General features: G+C 44.3%; 1 protein-coding gene across 8 annotated transcripts in view; it reads right to left on the reverse strand.

Annotated features, from left to right (window-relative positions):
- The window catches only part of prkdc (protein kinase, DNA-activated, catalytic subunit), a 219,777-nt gene that overhangs the window by 62,739 nt on the left and 140,240 nt on the right, over window positions 1-16,798 (reverse strand). For all 8 annotated transcript variants that reach the window (XR_013498316.1, XM_078216124.1, XM_078216123.1 and 5 more), the window contains exons 63-66: window positions 8,895-9,103; window positions 8,442-8,580; window positions 6,898-7,086; window positions 4,820-5,044 (exon numbers count right to left, since the gene is read on the reverse strand). Coding sequence is in view for 7 of the 8 variants with exons in the window: in XM_078216124.1 (XP_078072250.1) it covers window positions 4,820-5,044; window positions 6,898-7,086; window positions 8,442-8,580; window positions 8,895-9,103 (762 nt within the window). In the remaining variant the exon portion in view is untranslated. The remainder of the gene's footprint in view (window positions 1-4,819; window positions 5,045-6,897; window positions 7,087-8,441; window positions 8,581-8,894; window positions 9,104-16,798) is intronic.

The following is a 16,798-nucleotide window of genomic DNA, read 5'->3' on the forward strand; positions in this document are numbered from 1 at the left end:
CCCTGCTATTCCCTGGGGCAATTTAGCATGCTAATCAACCTAACCTACACATCTGTGGACTGTGGGAGGAAACCAGAGGACCCGGGGGAAAGCCAGGATCTGGGTGTCCTATTCATGAATCACAAAAGGCACAAACAGATACTTTAATTAGGAAAGGTAATAGAATGTTATCTATTATGGACAGAAACATGGAAGATACAGTATTCCTACTCTCCACCCAGACTGATTCTACTTCCTGAGCTCTGAGTCAAGATCCCTTCTTACAAATTGTCTTCATGTTATCCCTAGTGCCCTGGCTAGGCACCAGGGATAACATGTGGCCAATGTTTGTCCCTTAATTAACATCACAAGAACAGATTATCACATCATTACCACAATGCAAATAGTGAGAGATTGCACTGTTAAAATTGGCTGCCATATTTCCTACGTCACAACAGTGACTGCACTTCAAAAATACTTCATTGGCTGCAATGCGCTTTGGGACTGCCAGTAGTCCTGAAAGGCACTATATAAATGCAAGCTTTTGGTTTTTCTATGCTCTGACAATCTGAAGAACGCATGGCTAACCTGAGTCAGACCCTACTTAACATCGACTCACTTAACATTTTACTTTAATGTTGTTAATAGTGTCAGTATATCTGTTTAATATTGCCAGTTTCACTTTATCATTTGCCACAGACTTCCTTTTCAGTGTCTTGTCTCTCATTTGACTTTTCCCAGAGCACTTCAATCCTTGTCTTCAGTCCCCCTTCCTCGTTCTGCCCTTACACTACCCCACATGCCTCTCAGACTTGCTGACTCCCCCCCTTTGCCTCCCATCCTTGCCTACTCCCCCTCCCCGTCACTGCCTTGCCAGCTCTCTCCTTGCCTCCTGGTCTCTGTTTTTAGTTGAGTCCTCTAAGTCCACTCTTGGCTCCTGACTTTGATCCTGGCATCACTTTTGAACTCGCACTAAGCCCTGCACTCCATCCAGTGGCAGAATTTAGTTGAGTAAGAAGTTTAACAACACCAGGTTAAAGTCCAACAGGTTTATTTGGTAGCAAAAGCCACACAAGCTTTCGAGGCTCTGAGCCCCTTCTTCAGGTGAGTGGGAATTCTGTTCACAAACAGAACTTATAAAGACACAGACTCAATTTACATGAATAATGGTTGGAATGCAAATACTTACAACTAATCCAGTCTTTAAGAAACAAAACAATGGGAGTGGAGAGAGCATCAAGACAGGCTAAAAAGATGTGTATTGTCTCCAGACAAGACAGCCAGTGAAACTCTGCAGGTCCACGCAACTGTGGGAGTTACAAATAGTGTGACATAAACCCAATATCCCGGTTGAGGCCGTCCTTGTGTGTGCGGAACTTGGCTATCAGTTTCTGCTCAGCGACTCTGCGCTGTCGTGTGTCGCGAAGGCCGCCTTGGAGAACGCTTACCCGAATATCAGAGGCCGAATGCCCGTGACTGCTGAAGTGCTCCCCAACAGGAAGAGAACAGTCTTGCCTGGTGATTGTCGAGCGGTGTTCATTCATCCGTTGTCGCAGCGTCTGCATAGTTTCCCCAATGTACCATGCCTCGGGACATCCTTTCTTGCAGCGTATCAGGTAGACAACGTTGGCCGAGTTGCAAGAGTATGTACCGTGTACCTGGTGGATGGTGTTCTCACGTGAGATGATGGCATCTGTGTCGATGATCCGGCACGTCTCCACCAGCAGCAACCAAGCCTCCCCCGGTACCACAGTAGAAAACAGTACCACTGCAGAGAAGTCCATTGTCAACTTGTCCGACTACACACTTCAACCAGATGAAATCGAAGTTCTCAGCCGAGGGCTTAATTTTTGCCCCACCACCAAAATAGACCCCATCAGTCTCGCAGCAGACACAGAGGAATTCATCAGGCGAATGAGGCTGAGGGAGTTCTTCCACAAACCCCAAGAGGCCACCAACGAACACAATGAGACAGCCAATGAACCGGAACAGCCGACAGAGAGATCCGCAGTGCATCCGAAGAGGAAAGAGTCGAATTGGACTCCTCCGGAAGGCCGCTGCCCTCGACTTGACATGTATGCCCAAGCCGTCAGGAGGTGCGTCAACGCCAAATTCATCAGCCGCACTCACAAGACAGCCCCGAACATCACCCAAGCATAACGTAACGCCATCCACGCTCTCAAGACCAACCGCAACATTGTCATCAAACCAGCAGACAAAGGAGGGGCCATCGTCATGCTGAACAGAACGGATTACTGCAAAGAAGTGTACCGACAACTCAACAACGAGGAACACTACAGACAGTTACCTGCAGATCCGACCAAAGAACACACCCGTCAACTCAACACTCTGATCAAGACCTTTGATCCGGACCTTCAGAACACCCTCCGTGCTCTCATCCCACGTACTCCCCGCGTTGGAGATCTCTACTGCCTCCCGAAGATACACAAGGCAAACACACCCGGCTGTCCCATCGTATCGGGCAATGGGACCCTGTGCGAGAACCTCTCCGGCTATGTCGAGGGCATCCTGAAACCCATTGTACAAAGAACCCCCAGCTTTTGTCGCGACACGACGGACTTCCTACAGAAACTCGGCACACATGGAGCAGTTGAACCAGGAGCGCTCCTCGTCACAATGGATGTCTCAGCACTCTACACCAGCATCCCCCATGACGATGGCATTGCTGCAACGGCCTCAGTGCTCAGCGCCAACAACTGCCAGTTTCCAGATGCAATTTTACATCTCATCCGCTTCATCCTGGACCACAATATCTTCACCTTCAACAACCAGTTCTTCATCCAGACACACGGATCAGCCATGGGGACCAAATTTGCACCTCAATATGCCAACATCTTCATGCACAGGTTCGAACAAGACTTCTTCACCGCACGGGACCTTCAACCGATGCTATACACTAGGTACATCGATGACATTTTCTTCCTTTGGACTCATGGTGAACAATCACTGAAACAACTCTATGATGACATCAACAAGTTCCATCCCACCATCAGGCTCACCATAGACTACTCTCCGGAATCGGTTGCATTCTTGGACACGTGCATCTCCATTAAGGACGGTCACCTCAGCACCTCACTGTACCGCAAGCCCACGGATAACCTCACGATGCTCCACTTCTCCAGCTTCCACCCTAAACACGTTAAAGAAGCCATCCCCTATGGACAAGCCCTCCGTATACACAGGATCTGCTCGGATGAGGAGGATCGCAACAGACACCTCCAGACGCTGAAAGATGCACTCATAAGAACAGGATATGGCGCTAGACTCATTGATCAACAGTTCCAACGCGCCACAGCGAAAAACCGCACCGACCTCCTCAGAAGACAAACACGGGACACAGTGGACAGAGTACCCTTCGTTGTCCAGTACTTCCCCGGAGCGGAGAAGCTATGGCATCTCCTCCGGAGCCTTCAACATGTCATTGATGAAGACGAACATCTCGCCAAGGCCATCCCCACACCCCCACTTCTTGCCTTCAAACAACCGCACAACCTCAAACAGACCATTGTCCGCAGCAAACTACCCAGCCTTCAGGAGAACAGTGACCAAGACACCACACAACCCTGCCACAGCAACCTCTGCAAGACGTGCCGGATCATCGACACAGATGCCATCATCTCACGTGAGAACACCATCCACCAGGTACACGGTACATACTCTTGCAACTCGGCCAACGTTGTCTACCTGATACGCTGCAAGAAAGGATGTCCCGAGGCATGGTACATTGGGGAAACTATGCAGACGCTGCGACAACGGATGAATGAACACCGCTCGACAATCACCAGGCAAGACTGTTCTCTTCCTGTTGGGGAGCACTTCAGCAGTCACGGGCATTCGGCCTCTGATATTCGGGTAAGCGTTCTCCAAGGCGGCCTTCGCGACACACGACAGCGCAGAGTCGCTGAGCAGAAACTGATAGCCAAGTTCCGCACACACAAGGACGGCCTCAACCGGGATATTGGGTTTATGTCACACTATTTGTAACTCCCACAGTTGCGTGGACCTGCAGAGTTTCACTGGCTGTCTTGTCTGGAGACAATACACATCTTTTTAGCCTGTCTTGATGCTCTCTCCACTCCCATTGTTTTGTTTCTTAAAGACTGGATTAGTTGTAAGTATTTGCATTCCAACCATTATTCATGTAAATTGAGTCTGTGTCTTTATAAGTTCTGTTTGTGAACAGAATTCCCACTCACCTGAAGAAGGGGCTCAGAGCCTCGAAAGCTTGTGTGGCTTTTGCTACCAAATAAACCTGTTGGACTTTAACCTGGTGTTGTTAAACTTCTTACTGTGTTTACCCCAGTCCAACGCCGGCATCTCCACATCAGAATTTAGTTGATGCAGAGAGTCAGGACATCAGCTACTAACTGCACCAACCAATGTCTGCCGCTAGGTTGTGCTTGGTCAATTTAAAAGTATTGTGTAATACAGTGAATACTGCACAGTATTGTAATTTTAAAGAGCTTAATTGTATTTCTTCTACATTTAGTGATACATTATACTTTGCAAGTTATTTCAGCTTGGAATGCATAGTGGTGCACATGTATGCTACAGCATTTCAACTTATAGATTGTTTCTTTTTCCAGGCGAGAAAGTCCAAAGGAACCTACCTCCAGCTTTATCATGGATTCCAATGGGAACCCATGATTCACTTAAAGTTGTTTCACTAAAGTTATGTTTTCAGGAATATAACCATAACTTTAAGTGAGGACTTATTGTAATTAGATGACTATTAATCACATGTAGCATATAAAGTCTCTAATAAAAAAGCGCCTTACCAGATAGACCATTAACTCCTGACCATATGCCAGATACTAACCTGCATAAAAATTTGGATACTATTATTGACATAGTACTTGGCACGGTCAAAGTCATCCTGCAGGATGTACAGGAGGCTCAGTTCCTGGCTGTAGCGGTTTTCAATAACAGTTTTCTGCTGGTCCACCTTCATTGCATTGTCAATGAATGTCAGCAAAGACTGGTCAACTTCACCCAACTGCAATAATTTCACTTTACTACGGATCATGTGTGGCAAATAAGTCTCCTAAAAAACAAATGCAAGAATAAACCTTGTTCTCAGAATCTTTTAAATTTCTACACAAACACATTACTTACAACTCCCTGAATAATTATTTTCCCAATAAAATAAAAACATTTCTGTTGATCTCCACATTTTTTTCCTTTGGTTACACCAGAACACCCATCTAAGGTGGAGAGAGTAGGTGGTTCATGATTACAATGGAAAAGATGGTCAGTCCTTTGCAATGCAATACAATTTATCAGCCTAGTCAACAACTATTCAGCCTTTTAGGGAAAACAATATATGGGTGCATTTGGAAAATAATTCTCCTTTTAGAATTCGTATTTTTATCTTCAATACTTCTCTACCTGAGCTAATTGGAAGCTGAATGAGTGGCGTTCAACCCTTACGTGGGACTGAAGAAACCTTGAATGGTGCTTCAAAAGATTCATACCTTGATACGAAATTGAACTTTCATTTGTCATTGCACACTGCAATTAGATGAGAAAGGCACACTAAGCAGACAAATGAAGAAAATGTTGCAAAGGCAAATGCTTCCACTATCCACTTTTATAATGAAAGCAAGATTACAAGGTTCGCACAGCACTGATTTAGTGTTATTAAATCATACACTATAGCCTGTCCGGTCTGGAAATCCAGTTGTCTGGAAACGTTTTGGGCCAATCCAAGTAATTCATGTTAAGCAGCACTTTGGGAGCAGAAACACAAAAGGGTATTTGGATTCCCGAAAGTAAAAAAAAACACAAAATAGAGAAGTAAGAATACTGGTCTGAACTGTTTTTCTTTCTGGGCAAGTTAAACAATTTTCATTATTTTAAAAGGTTTTGTCACTGTTTTATGCTCCAGGTAAATATTTATACCTATGCTGTTTTTTGGTGTGCACACTTGTGCTTAGGTGTTCTAACATCATTCTATAATCCAGAAAATTTTGAAATCCTGAAATGACTTTGTCCCAAGCATTCTGGACCGGAGATTGGATTAAAGAACTGACAGGATATGTCAGCATCATCTAGTGGTTCAAAATATAAACTATAATTGTCAACAAATGTCTCACTAACTTAGACAGCAAACATCAGCCCCTTTCCTTGGCCCCTGTGCACAAAAGACAAACAGCCTGACTTCAAGCTCTAAAATTAAATGTGCAACTATTCTGGAGCTAATTACATTATCTGCTTCCCTTTGCATATTTTTTTGAATGCTGAAGGTGCCAATTAATTACAGCCAAAAAGTTTGACTAATTTCTGCATGCATTAATCATAGTAGTTAATTGGGGACTAATTGACTGAATTTGTAGAAAGAAATATGTAAATAGGGACCAGTCTGAGGCTGCTGAACGAGTTCAGCTTCAGTATGAGGGCTGCTTAGCGAGTGTGATGTTCTGCTATATAACCAGTTTGGATATTTGGGATAATAGTGATTGCAAATGCTCTGTTTACCCAGTTGTTAACAAGATTCATCGAGAAAGTACAGTTCTCACTTTAAAAAGCAGTTCAAAGAATACAATTCATATTCCAAATGTAAAAGACTACACTAAAATACACATGAATTATCATGTGTTGACAGCTCCAAAGTCTTGGACACATGAGTAAAACATTTAGCACATGAACTGAAGACATGCTGTGGCAAACAGGTGGTTCACTCTTTTTCTATATTAACTATTTTGGACTTCAGTTTTTGGCCTTCATGTGCTCAGGAACATCGTGAACAACTCAAATGCAACAGAAGACTATGAATGTTAACCATCATTTTTGTAATGAGACTTCCATTGATTTCACTTGATCTTTTGGTATATAATAAACACGAGGTGATGGTGTTGAAAAAAAAATGTGCCCAAAACTTAAAGCACTTTTGTTCACCTGATAGAAAGGATCAGTCCATATCTCCTCTAAATTTACAGGTGTTTTGTCGCTGATGTTGACGGTGGAGCAGTATTCCAGTGATTTCCATTCAGTCAGGTGACTGTAACACTCCAAAGCTGCCAGATCCCAAAAGTCTTTCTCTGCATTTGTAGGATTTCCATCTACCCACTCTTCGGAATTCAGGGCCTGCCAAATCAAATTCATGTTAGCTCCATAAGAGTAGGTTAAAAATACTATGACATAATTTATGGAATGCTCCCATTGCTACTTATTGATGCCTTACATATACACACACAAAGAAAAGGTCTACAACAAAAGAAGGCTAAATGACATGAAACTTTCACAGTAAAAGATTCTGCATGGGGAAACAAAAGTATTTATTTGGACACAATGGCCTCCACCGGTTTTATTTAGATTTTTTCTGGTACCATTCTATGAATATTGATAATAAAAGCAATCCATGAATTTGCCCCCAGATTTTCCTTTTACATGCGCCAAAACCTCTATGTACCAGTGAGATGGATCAGTCGTAATGTTTTAGAAAACTCTCATTGCCAAGTTTCCATCCAAGTCAAACATCACCTTGACTTGGTTTGCTATCTTGCATCATCACTCGCAGTGCAATTAGAACTCTTTGGTTAATGCCATCATCATCACAAGGTTAAGCTTACCGACAGCTTCTCAGCACAACTGGAGATGAGCATAAAATGTGGCCTTGCCAATGATGCCCACATCAAGCAAACAAAAAAAGGGCTATGCTTACAATCCACTATTCTGCTGCTGTTACACAAATAAAAAATGCAATTGCTCCCATTGCACACAAAACTCATTTAATTCATTGCACTAAAATAACAATCACAGAATCTTTACAGTATAGCAAGCCATCTGGCCCATTGAGTCTGCACTGGTTCTCTGAAGAAGCATTTTACCTAGCCCCAGCCCTTGCCATATCCTCGTTAGCTTGCACATTCTTCCTTTTCAGATAGCAATCTTTTTGAATATCTCAATCAAACCTGCCTCCACCACCCTCTCAGGAAGTTCTTTCCAGACTCCAATCAGCCTCTAGGTGAAAAAAAAATTCTCACATCACTTCTACTCCTTTTGCCCATTATTTTGAATCTGTGCTCTGAAGAACAGTGATACTGACACTGAACATTGACTGTTTCTCTCTCCACAGATGCTGCCAGAGTTTTTCTAGCATTTTCTGTTTTTATTTCTCACTACTTACCCTATCTATCCCCCTCAGGGTCTTGATTACCTCTGTCAAGGATCCTCGCAGCCTTCTTTTCTCCAAGGAAAACAGACCCAATCTCACCAGTCTATCCTCATAGCTACAGTACATCCCTGGAATAATTCTTGTGAATCTCATCTGTACTTTCTCCAATTCCTTCACAACCTTCCTCAAGTATGGCACGCAGAACTGGATGCAGTATTACAGATGAGGCCTAACTAGTGTCTTATCCAAATTTAACATGACCTTTTACCAACACCCTTGAGTGTGTATGTTATATAGACTGTCCGCATTCTCATAATCACTATACCTGATCATATAACCGTACTGCCTCTGCAAAATCACTTTTTGCTTCTGCCTGTAGTGCCTTTTGAGTGATCAACTTTGTACCAATTTTTTCACTGAAGATCCCATGCAGGACATCATAATCCCCTAGCGATCGGTACAACCTGTAAAAAGATGAAAGTCAAGCAAAGTTTCCAGAACTAACATTCAACAAATACAAAATACATTTTTACATTATCCTAGTTATTCAGTGGATAGCTACATCATAAAGAGCTAGTGAGAGAACTAAATAGCCAACTGATACTTCAAATCTAGAAAATCTCAAAGGCTAGACTCAAACAGAAGTACTTTGGCCAGATGTTCAGAAGGAACTGTGGCAAAATAAGTGCCTTTGGATGAAGAAGGAAATTGAAAATAACAAGGGAAAGTACATTTTTATTATTGGTAACTTTATTTTAATAAACATGGAAAAACTTACTTAGCCAGCTCCACCCATCGAGCGGTGTCGGGAGGCAGCTGGTTTCGGCCTCGTGCCCTTTTCACTGGAGGCTCTTCCAGAGGTGTGTGATGAATTAAACTCAGCTCCAGAAACAGAATTCCCATTGGCTGTTGTAAACTGGTTAAAGCGGTTGAGCTTACAATCGAGGGGTCAAGGTTCATAAGATCTGGGTGCTGACGACTCATATCCTTGGAAAGCAAAAGAGGACAGAACAATGCAATACACCAAATCTATGCTATTTCATCTTTATCTCCAAATACAACACTTTTTAAAAAAATTGATCACTTAATTTCTAACATGCATAAATCAGGCAAACGGCAAATTATCCCCATCACCCCCAATCTACCCTAAACCCCCTCAACACCCCCAAACTACCTCAAACCCATGACCACCAAACTACCCTAAACCTCCCCATCACCCCCAAACTACCCTAAATCCCAATCACCCCCAAACTACCCTAAACCCCCATCACCCCCAAATTGCCCTAAACCCCCATCACCCCCAAACTACCCTAAACCTCCCCATCACCAAACTACCCTAAACCTCCCCATCAGCCCCAAACTACCCTAAACCCCCATCACCCCCAAACTACCTTAAACCTCCCCATACCCCCAAACGACCCTAAACCTCCCCATACCCCCAAACTACCCTAAACTCCCCATCACCACCAAACTACCCTAAATCCCCCCATCACCCTCAAACTACCCTAAACCCTCCATCACCCCCAAACTACCCTAAACCCCCCCATCACCCCCAAACTACCCTAAACCCCCATCACCCCCAAACTACCCTAAACCCCCCCCATCACTACCAAACTACCCTAAACCCTGTCATCCCCAAACTACCCTAAACCCTATCATCCCCAAACTACCCTAAACCCTATCATCCCCAAACTACCCTAAACCCCCCATCACCCCCAAACTACCCTCAACCCCCCCCAAACTACCCTAAACCTCCCCATCAGCCCCAAACTACCCTAAACCCCCATCACCCCCAAACTACCCTCAACCTCCCCATCCCCCCAAACGACCCTAAACCTCCCCATACCCCCAAACTACCTTAAACTCCCCATCACCACCAAACTACCCTAAACCCCCATCACCCCCAAACTACCCTAAACCCTCCATCACCCCCAAACTACCCTAAACCCCCCCATCACCCCCAAACTACCCTAAACCCCCCCCATCACCCCCAAACTACCCTAAACCCCCAAACTACCCTAAACCCCCCCATCACCACCAAACTACCCTAAACCCTATCATCCCCAAACTACCCTAAACCCTATCATCCCCAAACTACCCTAAACCCTATCATCGCCAAACTACCCTAAACCCCCGCATCACCCCCAAACTACCCTCAACCCCCCCATCGCCCCCAAACTACCCTAAACCTCCCCATCACCCCCAAATTACCCTAAACCTCCCCATCACCCCAAACTACCAATTTGAATAATATCTTTCCTTTACTTCCAATGTTCTGGAAAGTGTTACCACACAAGTATATTCCCACCCATCATTTTTCAGCAGCTTTCAATCTAGTTTCGGCCCTGCACAGAATACTGAAACTCCACTACCTAAAATTACAAACATGTGACTGTTACCATGGTTCTCCTTCTGTCCTATCCCCCTTCTTTAACAATATTCTCTTCTGTCTCTCCTCTGTGTTGCAGCAATTTGTTTGATTCTCGAGGGAATCAAGATCCTCCTTCTTTATTATTTGTGACACTTCCTATCCAGAATCAAGAAGTCATTCCACACATATAGGCCACTGATGCAAAGAGTGCTGCAACACTTAATCTGTCCATCCACCATTAAGACCAGGGATAAACAACAGCTTATTGTTAAAAAGCAAAATACTGAGGATGCTGGAATCTGAAACAAAAACAAAAAATGCTGTAAAATCTCAGCAGGTCTGACAGCATCTGTGGGGAGAGAATAGATGTGGAGATGATGTGGAGATGCCGGCGTTGGACTGGGGTGAACACAGTAAGAAGTCTCACAACACCAGGTTAAAGTCCAACAGGTTTATTTGGTAGCAAATACCATAAGCTTTCGGAGCGCTGCTCCTTCATCACATGGAGTGGAAATGTGCTCTCAAACAGTGCACAGAGACACAAAATCAAGTTGCAGAATACTGATTAGAATGCGAATCCCTAAAGCCAGCCAGGTCTTAAAGGTACAGACTAGTCTAAATGGCCCTTCATCAGAGCTGAGAGCAAAGAATATCAGCAGAGATTTATACTATGAAGGTGGGGGAATGCAACAAAAGGAATATAAATGAGGATACAGAAGGCTGAGAAGTTGCCAAAGTATCCATTAAGTGATCAGAATGCGTGAATTGCAGAACAGAGGTACAAGTGGTTAAGGGAGTACCTGGGGGTTGTGGCAGTTGCCCTGAAAAGGTTGGGAGAGAAGGGGGCAAGAAGGAGAGCTGGAATGGAGTAGAAGAAAACTGGAATTAAGAAAGAAGGATGAAAGGATGACAAAATAGATGGATGAGATGAAACGAAATGAAATTTTTAAAAATGAAAATGAAGGTGGAGGAGAGAGTCCATGCTCTGAAGTTGTTGAACTCAATGTTCACTTCAGAAGTGCCCAATCAGATGATGAGGTGCTATTCCTCCAGTTTGTGTTGGGGTTCGCTATAACATTGCAAGAGGCCAAGGACGGACATGTGGACAGGACAACAGGGTGGTGTGTTGAAGTGGCAAGCGACAGGAAGGTCTGGATCCTGCTGGCAGACGGAGGAGCAGGTGTTGCATCTTCTACAATTGCCGTGGGCAAGAGGTGAGGTGTTGGGTGTGATGGAGAAGTAGACCAGGATGTCCCGGAGAGAATAGTCGCTGCAGAATGCTGACAAGGAACGGAGGGGAAAATGTGTTTAGTAGGAGCATCATGCTGGAGTTGGTGGAAATGGCAGAGGATGTCCTTTGAATGTGGAGACTGGTGGGGTGAAAAGTGAGGACAAGGGGGACCCTATCCTGGTTCTGGGAGGGAGTGGAGGGGGATGATAGCAGTGGCCCGGCGAATGGGTTGGACGAGTTTGAAGGCCCTGTCAATCACAGTGGGTGAAAAGCCACGATTGATTGAGGAAGGAAGAAAGACATATCAGCAGCGTTATTTTGGAAAGTGGCATCATCAGAACAGATACGGCGGAGGCGAAGAAACTGAGAGAATGGGATGGAGTCCTTACAGGATGTGGGTGTGAAGAGCTGTCGTCAAGGTAGTTGTGGGAGTTGGTGGGCTTGTAATGGATACTAGTGGACAGTTTATCAGCAGAAATGGAAACAGAGAGGTCAAGGAAGGGAAGAGAAGTGTCAGGGATGGACCATGTGAAGATGATAAAGGGGTGGAAGTTGGAAGCAAAATTGATAAATTTTTCCAGGTCCAGATGAGAGCATGAAGCGGCACCAAAATAGTTGTTGATATACCGATAAAGGAGTTGTGGGAGGGGGCCGGACTAGGACTGGAACAGGGAATGCTCCACATTACTCAAAGAGACAAGCATACCTGGGACCCATGCAAGTGCCCATAGCCACACCTTTTATTTGGAGGAAGTGAGCTGAGTTAAAGGAGAAATTGTTGAGTGAGAGAACCAGTTCAGCCAGATGGAGGAGAGTGATGGTGGATGGGGATTGTTCAGACCTCTGTTCGAGGAAGAAGTGAAGAACTTTGAAGTTATCCTGGTGGGGAATGGAAGTGGAGAGGGATTGGACATCCATGGTGAGGAGGTGGTAGTTTGGGCCAGGGAACTGGAAGTCGTTGATGTGGTGTAAATCATTGGAAGAAGCGCGGATGTAGGTGGGAAGGGAGTGGACAAGAGAAAAGAGAATGGAGTCAAGATAGAAGGAAATGAGTTCAGTGGGCTGGAACAGGCTGACATGATGGGCCTACCGGGCTGTCCTGTTTGTAGATTTTGGGGAGGTAGGTAGGAACGGGCTGTCCAGGGTTGGGAGACTATGAGATTGGAGGCTGTGGAGGGAACATGTCCAGAGGAGATGAGGTCATTGGCTGTCCTGGAAACAGTGGCTTGATGTTCGGTGGTCGGGTCGTGGTGGAGAGTGAGGTAGGAGGAAGCATCTGAGAGTTGGCACTCAGCCTCTGCGAGGTAGAGGTACACTCTTACAATACCTCATCCCCTGCCCACGGCATCTTCCCATTCAATCGTAGAAGGTGCAATGCCTGCCACTTTACCTCCTCCCTGCTCATTGTCCCAGGTGAAGCAGAGCTGCACATACACCTCCTTCAATGTGGTCTATTGCATTTGCTGCTGCCAATGCGGTCTACTCTACATCGGAGAGACCAAATGCAGACTGGGTGACTGCTTTGCTGAACCCTTCAGTCCGTCCGCAAGCAGGATCCAGACCTTCCTGTCGCTTGACACTTCAATACACCACCCTGCTCTCCTGTCCACATGTCCGTCCTTGGCCATTTGCAATGCTCGAGTGAACCCCAACATAAACTGGAGGAAGAGCACTTCATCTTCTGATTAGGCACTTCTGGACTAAACATTGAGTTCAACAGCTTCAGAACATGAAATCTCTCCTCCACCTTCACCCCATTTCCAGTTTTTAAAATTTAATTTCGTTTCATCTCATTCATCCATTTTATCATCCTTCTTTCTCAGTTCCATTTTTCCACTTCTCCATTCTAGCTCTCCTTGCTCAGGCAACTGCCATTATCCCCAGGCACTCTCTATCTCTACTTCTGTTCTGCCATTCACGCATTCTGATCACCGAATGGACACTTTTAGCACCTTTTCAGCCTTCTGTATCCTCATTTACATTCCATTTGCCGCATTCATCCACCCCCAAATAGTATAAATCTCTTGTTGATTCTCTTTGCTGTCAGCTCTGATGAAGGGTCATTTGGACTCGAAACATTGGCTCTATTCTCTTCCCTCAGATGCTGTCAGACCTGCTGAGATTTTCCAGCATTTTCTTCATAAGTTTATTGTTGACTGAATCAAAGTCTTTCTCTTTGGCTCCCATGTATGTCTGAACTGTACAGTCAGCAAAGTTGATGACCTAACACATTATCAGATATGTTCAATCCACAAAAATGCTTCACTTTGCCTCTCTTAGATCTGTGTAAGGCACAACTTTGCCAATGCACAAGATAGGTGGTACTGTATCCACTGTAGATGGAAGTATAAAATTACAAGTAGAAACTGTCAGACTTAGTGAATGAAATCCATTTTCCACAATGCTGCTCAATGTAGCAAAATGTAAAGTCATCCATTCTGGACTGAAATGGTAAAAAGCTTGGTAGAGCAGAGGTCCAAAGTGCCTTGGGGTGTCCAGGTACATACATCATTAAAATATCATGAATAGGTATAGAAAAAAATTAAGCAGCTAATAGAATGCTGGCTTCTATATTTAAAGGTCTAGTATAAAGGAAACAGAAGTCATGTTTTCAGCTAATCAAGGCTGTGGATGACCTCCCCAGGAACACTGTGATCATTTCTGAGCACCACACAGTAGGAAGGATATATTGGCCTTAGAGCGAGTGCAGTGTGTAGGTTTACCAGAATACCTCACTTCGAAGGGTTGAGTGATGAGGAGAGATTACACCAACTAGAGTTGTATTCCATGAAACTTAGAAAATTAAGGGATGATTTTTTTCAAAGTTTACGGATATTCAGAACAGATAATGTAGAAAGAGAGAAATTATTTTCACTGCTAAGTTTAGAATGGGGGTGTGGCGGGGGGGGGGGGGGGGGGGGAAGGAGAATGGGGGGAACCATAGTCTTAAAATTAGAGTTAGACCCAGGAATAAAATTGGGAAGCACTTTTACAAACAATGACTGGCAGAAGTTTGGAACTCACTTCTGCCAACAGCAATTGATGCCAGTTCAATTGTAAATTTTAACTGGGAGATTGATAGATTTTTATTATCCATTAGGATTATGGGCCAACGGTGGCTGTACAGAGTTTGATCACATCATGGTCACTATCTCATTGAATGGCAGGTTCAAGGGGCTAAATGATCTATATTCCCATCAGTTTCCCACCTCAATCTTACAATGTTAGAAAATTAAAAAGCTGCGACCTGTATCCACACACACGTGAAGATCTACAGCCTAGTCAACGTCATCCTCTCAAAACTCAACCATTTCACCATTCCCCAGTGAATTGACCTCAGGAGTCTTAGCACACTTTTAAATCCTCCATGGCCTACTCCACTATACTTGAAGTTATCTCTGGAGGCCTTTAAATCCTTACTTGAACCCTCCAAGCCTTTAACTTTACTCAGAATACTCCGTTCTTCACTTCACCACTGGTGGCTGATCGTTCGACCACCAGATGCCTGACCTCTGGAACTCCATAACCAGCTCTCTCCACCCTGCTGCATCTCTCCCTCTTTTTAAAAATCTTAGAATCCTGCGGCACTCCATCGTAAACCTTGGCCATTTTCCTTCCCTCTCAATCCATTGCTTTTTCTTCCTAAATCTAAAACACTTTGAAGCATCTGAATTAACATAAGCACCATTCAAACACAGAAACTGATATACAACATAATTGAGATAATTACAGGAACAAGACATGCCATGAAAATTAAACACCTAACCAACCAATTTGGAAATATAGCCGATAAATCTATATTATTGCAATAATCAGTTTTAAGAAGCTTTATAAATTTAACAGCTTTCAAAGATTTGACAGCAGAGCATCAATAAAGTTTCATAATAAGAATGCTTGCACACTCCGGAGGACATGCCCCTGTCTACTTTAAGTGGAAATGGTCGAGAGCTTTAAGTTTGGAGGAAAATATATTTGGACAAAAATATAACTGGCTTGATTTGTAAGTTTGTGGACGACACAAAGGTTGGTGGATTTGCGGATAGCGATGAGGACAATCAGAGGATACAGCAGGATATAGATCGGTTGGAGACTTGGGCGGAGAGATGGCAAATGGAGTTTAATCCGGACAAATGTGAGGTAATGCATTTTGGAAGGTCTAATACAGATAGGAAATATACATTAAATGGCAGAACCCTTCAGAGTATTGATAGGCAGAGGGATCTGTACATGCACACAGGTCACTGAAAGTGGAGATGGTAGTCAAGGCGGCATACGGCATGCTTGCCTTCATTGGCCGGGGCATTGAGATTAAAAATTGGCAAGTCATGTTGCAGCTTTATAGAACCTTATAGTTAGGCCGCACTTGGAATATAGTGTTCAATTCTGGTCGCCACACTACCAGAAGGACGTGGAGGCTTTGGAGGGGCTACAGAAAAGATTTACCAGGATGTTGTCTGGTATAGAGGGCATTAGCTATTAGGAGAGGTTGGAGAAACTTGGTTTGTTCTCACTGAAACGACAGAGGTTGAGGAGTGACCGGATAGTTTATGAGGGGCATGGACAGAATGGATAGTCAGAAGCTTTTTCCCAGGATGGAAGAGTCAATTACTTGGGGACATGGGTTTAAGGTGCGAGGGGCAAGGTTTAAAGGAGTTGTACAAGGCAAATTTTTTTACTCAGAGGGTGGTAGGTGCCTGGAACCCGCTGCCGGGGTAGATAGTGGAAGCAGATACAATAGTGACTTTTAAGGGGCATCTTGACAAATACATGAATAGGATGGGAATGGAAGGATACAGTCCCCGGAAGGGTAGGGATTTTTAATTCAGTCAGACAGCATGGTCGGTGCAAGCTTGGAAGGCCAAAGGGCCTGTTCCTGTGCTGTAATTTTCTTTGTTCTTTCTCGGTTTCCAGATCACCAGCAACTTGTCTTGGTCCTTCCACGCTGACGCTGTGGTTAAGGGAGGCCACCAATGCCTCTACTTTCTCAGAAGGCTACGGCAATTCGGCACGTCCGCTACGATTCTCACCAACATTTACAAATGCACCATAGAAAGCATCCTTTCCGGATGTATCACAGCTT

Source organism: Mustelus asterias, chromosome 7 (assembly GCF_964213995.1).
Source record: "Mustelus asterias chromosome 7, sMusAst1.hap1.1, whole genome shotgun sequence".
Classification (NCBI taxonomy): Eukaryota; Metazoa; Chordata; class Chondrichthyes; order Carcharhiniformes; family Triakidae; genus Mustelus; species Mustelus asterias.